Raw genomic sequence first — 8,596 nt, 5'->3', positions numbered from 1 at the left:
GGACAACTAACTTTATTCCATGGAATATTTGCTGCGGTAAATGCCGTACATAAATCAGTGCAAAATTGCGTAAAATCATTGTCGGAACTAATGTTTAATAAAGTCTGTTTACTGGATTTATTCTCGTTCTTTTTATGTATATCGCCAATCCAGTGTTGTTCAAAGTGTGATTTTTTTTCGCACTTAAACTAGGAAACAAAAATGTGAACATAATTCAAGTCTCAGTATTTTCAATGTTTACTTACAACTTTTCCACACACTTTGCAGAATAACTCATTGTCTTTGGTTGAAGAAGGAAATTGAGAATTAGTGTCCAAATTATTCCCTAACAATAATTTGATTTTATCTTTCATGGATGATTTTACCTTAGGCATTCTGAGGATCCTTTACTGTATGCACAAAAATCAAAACCGGCCCTAGCACACTCACTAACACGCAAAGACACTCAGTATCACTAACAATAAACTTCTAAAATAAAATGCGTCTTCAGAGATTCACCTCCTTTCGGCTATAATCTAAATGAAATACAGGCCAGCGTTGTCACTTGGCGACGCCAACCCGTACCATTAAGCTCAAGGACGTTGTTTACAACCCATTTTTAAACAATCTATTATCAAATAATCCATTTTTATATGGATTAGATCATTTAACTATTTGTAAATTATTTAAAAAAGGAAAATGGCACCAAAATAAAAAAATGTCGAATATCCAAATTTGGTGTTTTTATAAAATATTGACGACAAGCTGGTTTAAATTGAGTTTAAATGTTTTTTTTTTAAACTTCGACTTGCATTAGTGTTCAAACTGCATCCTAGAGCATATTTTTGCTTAAAATCCGGTCTTTACTCATTAACATTGATAACCCCACTCGGCCTTATTTTTCATTTCCTTTCTGAATCCAGGTCAGCGAAATCGTAAAATCTCTATCCAGCTACATTGAAGCAAACCAGTTCGTGACCTCACTTTATTTTTTTTAAATAAAAATAAATCGAATGTTTAAAAACCTCGATTACGCTAAAGATTATGAAGTCTATTCGAACACGATGGAGAGATTTCTGTGCTCTTTAGTCGTGCTAGTGACGTGCTCCAGTGCTTTAAAATTGCGTAAGTATCTATACCATATAGGTTCGACTAAATTCTCTTTGAATTTAAATACCTAATTGGAAATTGTAGCCCCCTCGTTCCAACAATGCGATCGACGAACCAGCGATTTCCACGATTGTTTGTCGAATGCGGTTAAAGACGCAATTCAGCAGCTGAAAGAACCTCTACCCGAGTATGGTTTACCCAAATTGGAGCCTTTTGAGGCTCCGAAAGAGGCTATTGTCGAATACGGAGACGAGACGACTGGCATTCGCCAGAAATACTCCAACATGAAAATTGGGGGCTACACAAAAATCGAAAACACGAGCGCAAGGTAAAATATACTTACTTACTTATAAAAAAAATTCACATGTGTGTATTTTTTTTTTGTACTTAGTTGTAGTCGAGGAAAAATTTTCGATCTAAATATTACTTTCACGGAGCTTCACTTCGAATCCGACTATGAAGCCCACGGCAGGTTTATTCTTTTCCCAATTGACGTGTCCACCACAGTTACGATGTTAATTGGTAATTTTTTTTTTACTTTTGTCGAATTCTTGTTTAATAATGAAGCGATTTTCAGCGAGACCCACGTTCCGGATTCATTTTGATTTGGAAGATTATAAGAAAATTGGCTTGAGACATTTTAGAGTGACGGATGGTACTCTTGATATAGACGCCGAGAAAATGACGTTCGATTATAAAAATGTCTTTAAAGAGGAATCTCTAACTAAGAAATTTAACGACGGGATGGATGAAAACTGGCAGAACATTTTAGATTATCTCCTGACGGCGTTTCCAAAATTCTGGGTTTCGTTGTACATTCGTATTTTTAATAATTTGTTGGAGAAAGTTCCGGTTTCTGAGTTGGTCGGCGGTTTTTGATCCAATAAATAATTTATAATTATTTCCTGATTTTTATTTTTGCGCTAACATAATTAACATTGCGTTGAAACTGTGAGAAAATATCGAAAGGTAGACTTAAGTGGTGACTCAGGGGCATTACAATAAAAAGTAAAAGTGCAATGGTAACGACTACGCAGTGGTAAACATTGAACTTATGTACATTCAAGTGTGTCATTGCAATCAGTGTGCTGTGAAATACACTTTACACAAAAAATTTCTAAGTTGTCCACAATATCATTTGTCACTTTTGACACTATTTTTACTTTTCGGCTATTTACTATTTTAATTTTTCAATGTTTTAAATTTTAGATTTTTCGGTTTTTCAGTTCTTCAATATTTTTTAATTTTTCAAATTTTGACGTTTATGAATTTTCGAGTTTATCGACTTCCCAAAGTTTCGATTTTTCGATTCTTCAGTTCTTCATTTTTCGATTTTTGAGTTCTGGATTTTTCGATTTTTCAGCTTTTTACTTTTTGGATTTTCAAGTTTCCATTTTCAAAACTTTCAATTTTTCAATTTTTCTTCTATATTTAAATTTTTCAATTTTGGGAATTTTTAAATTTTTGATTTTCCAATTTACCCATTTTTTAATTTTTCGATTTTCCAGAAGTCGAAAAATCAAAATGTTGAATAATCTCAAAACTGAAAGAAATATCCAAAAATTGAGAAATCAAAACATTGGAAAATTGAGAAATCGAAAAACCAAAAAAGCAAAGTCAAAATTTGAAAAACTGAAAAATAGAAATACTGAAAAACTAAAAAATAAAAAAATCGAAAAATCGAAACCCCAGAATTTAAAAATTGAAAAATCAGATAACTGAAAAATCGAGACACCGAAAAATTGGAAAATCGAAACATTGAAAAACCCAAAAGCAAAAAATCGAAAAACCGAGAAATCCAACAATCAAAACATCGAAAAAGTGAAAAATTGAAACATCGATAAATCCTAAAATCAGAGGATCGAGAAATTGGAGAGTCGAAAGCGAGAAGAAAAGTTAAAAATTGAAATACTGATGAATCGAGAAATTGAGAAATCAAAAAATTGGAAAATCGAAAATTTAAATAAAAATTCGGAAAACTGAAAAATTGAAATTAAGAAGAACTTGAAAACCTGAAAAATCGAAAAGTTGAAAAATTGAGAAATCAAAGTATAAAACGGTCGAAAAATTGAAAAATCTAAAGTTTAACGAAAAATTGGAAATACAAAAAGTAAAAAATCGAGAAATCAAAAAATTCAGGGGTCCAAAAATCGAAGTCGAAATAATCGAAATATTGAAAAATCCCAAAACTGAAAGAAATATACAAACAATTGAGAAATTAAAAAATTGGAAAATTGAGATATCCAAAAATTAAAAAAGCAAAGTAGAAAAATCGTAAGCTTGATAAATCGAAAAATTGAAAAATCGGAAAATTGAAGAATTGAAAGAGTGAAAATTCGAAACTTTGGAAAACTGAGAAATGGAAAATAAATACTTCTGAAATCAGAAAACTGAAAATTTAGAAATGTCAAAACTTGAAAAATTGGAAAATCGAAATATTTAAAAATCGTAAAATTGAAGAGAACAAAAATTGAGAAATCGTATCATTAAAACAGGAACATTGAGAAAAAAAATCGAGAAATCGAAAATTTGAATGGAAAAGCTCAAAATTGAAATATTGAAAAATTGAGACATCTATCGGAAAACTGAAAATTCGAGAAATCGAAAAATCTAGAATTTTAAAAATTGTAAAACTAAAATATGAAAAAATTGAAAAATTGAGAAATCGAAATATAAAACAGCCGAAAAATTGCAAAATCTAGAGTTTATAAAACGAAAAGCTGAAAATCCAAAAAATTAAAAATCGAGAAATCGAAAAATCCCAAAACCGAAAGAAATATCCAAAAATTGAGAAATTAAAAAACTGAAAAATTGAGGAATTGAAAAACCAAAACATCAGAGCCAAAAATCAAAAAATCGAAGAATTGAGAATTGAGAAGATGAGAAATGGGAAAATCGAAAACAGGTCAAAAGTTGAAAAATTGAAAAATAGAAATGCTGAAAAACCGAAAAATCTAATAATGGAGAAATCGGAAAATCTAAAATTTAAAACATTGAACAATTAAAATATGTCAAAATTGAAAAATCGAGAAATCCAAATATCCAAACATCGAAAAATTCAAAAACTGAGATATCGAGAAATCGAAAAATCAGAGGATTGAGAAATTGAGGAGTCGAAACCCGAAAAGAAAAGTTATTGAAAGTAAGTAATTGAAAAATTGAAAAATTGATGAATCCAGAAATTGAAAAATCAAAACATCGAAGCACCTGAATTCGATAAATCGAAATATCAAAAAATTCAAAAATCGAAAAATTTTAAACAAGAAAAATTGGTAAATCGAAATAATAAAAATTCGGAAAATTGGAAAATTGAAATAAACTAGAACCAAAAACTCGAGAAATCGGAAAACAGAATTTTAAAACTTGAAAAATTGAGAATTCAAAGTATAAAACTGTCGAAAAATTGAAAAATCTAAAGTTTAACGAAAAATTGGGAATCCAAAAAGTAAAGAATCGAGAAATAAAAAAATCCAGGGATCCAAAAATCGAAAAGTCGAAAAATCTAAATATTAAAAAATCCCAAAACTGAAAGAAATATACAAAAAATTGAGAAATTAAAAAATTGGAAAATTGAGATATCCAAAAATTAAAAAAGCAAAGTAGAAAAATCGTAAGCTTGAAAAATCGAAAAATTGAAAAATCGGTAAATTGAAGAATTGAAGAAGTGAAAAGTCTAAACTTCGGAAAGTCGAGAAATGGGAAATAAAAAAAAAGATTACTCTTGAAATTAGAAAACTGAAAATTTAGAAATGTCAAAATTTGAAAAATTGGAAAATCAAAATATTTAAAAATCGTAAAATTGAAGAGGACAAAAATTGAGAAATCGTATCATTGAAACAGGAAAATTGAGAAATCGACAAATGAAAAAAATCGAGAAATCGAAAATTTGAAGAATGGAAAAGTTGAAAAAGCTTAAAATTGAAATATTGAAAAATTGAGACATTTATCGGAAAACTGAAAATTCGAGAAATCGAAAAATCTAGAATTTTAAAAATTGTAAAACTAAAATATGGAGAAATTGAAAAATTGAGAAATCGAAATATAAAACAGTCGAAAAATTGCAAAATCTAGAGTTTATAAAACGAAAAACTTAAATCCAAAATATAAAAAATCGAAAAATCCAGAAGTCCAAGAAGTGAAATATTAAAAATCCCAAAACCACAAGAAATATCCACAAATTGAGAAATTAAAAAACCAAAAAATCAGAGTAAAAAAAAACAAAAAATCGCAGAATTGAAGAATTGAGAAATCGAGAAATGAGAAAATCAAAAATAGGTTAATTGAGAAATCGGAAAACTGGAAATTTTGCACACGTCAAAATTTGATAAATTAAAAAATCAATTTTGAAGAACTGAAAAATCAAATAATAATGGAGAACTCGAAAAATCTAAAATTTAAAACATTGAACTATTAAAATATGTCAACACTGAAAAATCGAGAAATCCAAACATCAAAAAATAAAAATTCGAAAAATCTGAAATTTAAAAATAAATAACTGAAAAATCGACTAATCGAAAAATCGAAACACCAGAATTTGAAAAATTGAAAAATCGTATAACCGACAAATGGAAACATTGAAAAATTTGAAAATCGAAAAATTAAAAATCCCAATAGTTAAAAATCGAAAAACCGAAAAATCCAAATATCGAAACATCGAAAAATTCAAAAACTGACACATCGAGAAATCGAAAAATCAGAAGATTGAGAAATTGAGGGATCGAAAGCCGAAAAGAAAAGTTATAAATTGAAAAATTGAAAAACTGATGAATCCAGAAATTGAAAAATCAAAACAAGCAACGTCAAAATTTGAATAATTGAAAAACAGAAATGCTAAAGAACCGAAAAATCAAATAATGGAGAAATCGAAAAATCTAAAATTTAAAACATTGAACAATTAATATGTCGCAAAATTGAAAAATCGAAAAATAAAAATTCGAAAATTTGAAATTTAAAAATCGACAAATCGAGAAATCGAAACCTCAAAAATTAAAAAATTGAAAAGTTGAAAAATTGGATAACCGAAAAATCGAAACATCGAGAAATCGAAACATCCGAGGATCGAGAGATTGAGGAGTCGAAAGCCGAGAAGAAAAGTCAAAAATTGAAATATTGCTGATTGAACAATCAAAACATCGAAACACTTCGATCAATCGAGAAATCAAAAAACTGAAAAATCAAAAAATTCTAAAGAAAAATTGGAAAATCGAAAATTTAAATAAAAATTCGGAAAATTGAAAAATTTAAATAAAGAGGAACTGAAAATTCAAGAAATCGAAAATCTTAGAATTTTAAAATTGAAAAATTAAAATTTCGAAAAGTTGAAAAATTGAGAAATCGTAGTACCTACTCGTATAAATCCAGTGCATCTAGAATTTTTTTTTAATTTTAAACAAGTAAAATTGGAAAATAAAAATTTTAAATAAAAATTCGGAAAATTGAAAAATTGAAATAAGGAAGAACTGGAAACTCGTGAAATCGAAAAACATAAAATTCTAAAAATTGAAAAATTAAAACATTGAACAATTAAAATTTCGCAAAATTGAAAAATCGAGAAATCCAAACCATTAAAAAATCAAAAAATAAAAATTCGAAAATCTGAAATTTAAAAATCGAAAAACTGAAAAATCGACATATCGAGAAATCGAAACCCCAGAAATTAAAAAATTGAAAAGTTGAAAAATCAGATTACTAAAAAATCGAAACATCGAAAAATTGGAAAATCGAAAAATTAAAAAACCCAAAAGTAAAAATTCGAAAAACCGAGAAATTCAAATATCGACACATCGAAAAATTCAAAAACTGAAACATCGAGAAATCGAAAAATCAGAGGATCGAGAAATTGAGGAATCGAAAGCCGAGAAGAAAAGTCAAAAATTAAAATATTCATGAATCGAGAAATTGAACAATCAAAACATCGAAACACCTGAATTCGATAAATCGAGAAATAAAAAATAAAAAATCGACGAATTTTAACCAAGAAAAATTGGAAAATCGAAAATTTAAAAATTCGGAAAATTGAAACATTGAAATAAAGAAGAACTGAAAATTCGAGAAATCGAAAATCTTAGAATTTTAAAAATTGAAAAATTAAAACATCGAAAAGTTGAAAAGTTGAGAAATTGAAGTAAGTATAAAACAGTTGAAAAATTGGAAAATCTGTAGTTTAACAAAAAATTGGAAATCCAGAAAGTAAAAAATTAAGAAATTAAGATATCCAGGAGTCCAAAAATCGAAATATTGAAAAATCTCAAAACTGAAAGAAATATCCAAAAATTGAGAAATTAAAGAATTGGAAAATTGAGAAACCAAAAAAATGACGTCGAAAAATCTAAGAATGGAAGAACTGAAAAATTGAAATTTTGAGAAGTCCAGAAATAGGAAAATCACAAATAGATTAATTGAGAAATCGGAAAACTGAAACTTTAGCAACGTCAAAATTTGAACAATTGACAAATAGAAATGCTGAAGAACCGAAAAATCAAACAATGGAGAAATCGAAAAATCTAAAATTTAAAACATTGAACAATTAAAATATCGCAAAATTGAAAAATCGGGAAATTCAACCATTAAAAAATCAAAAAATTAAAATTCGAAAATCTAAAATTTAAAAATCGAAAAACTGAAAGATCCGCAAATCGAGAAATCGAAACCCCAGAAATTGAAAAATTGAAAAGTTAAAAATCGGATAACTAAAAAAATCGAAATATCGAAAACCTGGAAAATCGAAAAATTGGACAGCCCAAAAGTAAGAAATCGAAAAACCGAGAAATCCAAAAATTGAAAAAAACGAAAAATTCAAAAACTGAGACATCGAAAAATTGGAAAAATCAGAGGATCGAGAAATTGAGGAGTGGAAAGCCGAGAAGAAAAGTCAAAAAAATCGAGAAATCCAAAAATCGAAAAGTCGAGAAATCGAAATATTGAAAAATCTCAAAACTGAAACAAATATCCAAAAATTTGAGAAATTAAAAAATTGGAAAACTGAAATATCAAAAAATTAAAAAAGCAAAGTCGAAAAACCGTAAGCTTAAAATATCGAAAAACTGAATTAGACTTAATCAAATTAAATATTTGCATAATCCAAGTTTTGCATATTTAGCTACATATTTTTAACAAAGTGATGCATATTTTGACCAAAAATGGGCATATTCTTTGGATATTTACTTCGTTAGTTTTTCCAAACGCTTTTCTATCTATTTTTCTACTTATTTTTTATTTTTACTTACTTCAAGCTCTATTTTGAAAATTATAGAGATTACAACCGCACACACAACAGCAGTCATTATCCTCATCGTTATTTCTGAACCAGATCGACGAACTCCTCGAATTAACACACAAACAACCCTCACCAACTTTATCAGTTTGTTCCGATCTAAATCGCGACATTTATTTTCTTAAATTACATGCCAATGTGCCCGTCCAGTTTCCCCTCTAGCAACCTTCCAGCAAACAAGTTTACATTTTTTTTTTTTGTTTACAAATTTTAAATAAAACCAAGCTTCACAAC

General features: G+C 28.1%; 1 protein-coding gene across 1 annotated transcript; it reads left to right on the top strand.

Moving 5' to 3' along the window:
- Positions 1–997: 997 nt before the first annotated feature.
- LOC135138902 (uncharacterized) lies at positions 998–1,990 on the top strand. The gene is made up of 4 exons (XM_064068929.1): positions 998–1,104; positions 1,174–1,417; positions 1,481–1,611; positions 1,667–1,990. Exons 1-4 carry the CDS (start codon positions 1,044–1,046, stop codon positions 1,966–1,968), a joined length of 738 nt encoding a protein of 245 aa, XP_063924999.1. The 5' UTR covers positions 998–1,043; the 3' UTR covers positions 1,969–1,990.
- The last annotated feature ends 6,606 nt before the right edge of the window (positions 1,991–8,596 follow it).

Source organism: Zophobas morio, unplaced genomic scaffold, assembly GCF_036711695.1.
Source record: "Zophobas morio isolate AGI-343-1 ecotype UQ-CSIRO unplaced genomic scaffold, CSIRO_AGI_Zmor_V1 ptg000030l, whole genome shotgun sequence".
NCBI classification, from domain to species: domain Eukaryota; kingdom Metazoa; phylum Arthropoda; class Insecta; order Coleoptera; family Tenebrionidae; genus Zophobas; species Zophobas morio.
The sequence above is the reverse complement of the archived record's forward strand: the minus strand, read 5'-3'. Positions and strand labels throughout refer to the sequence as shown.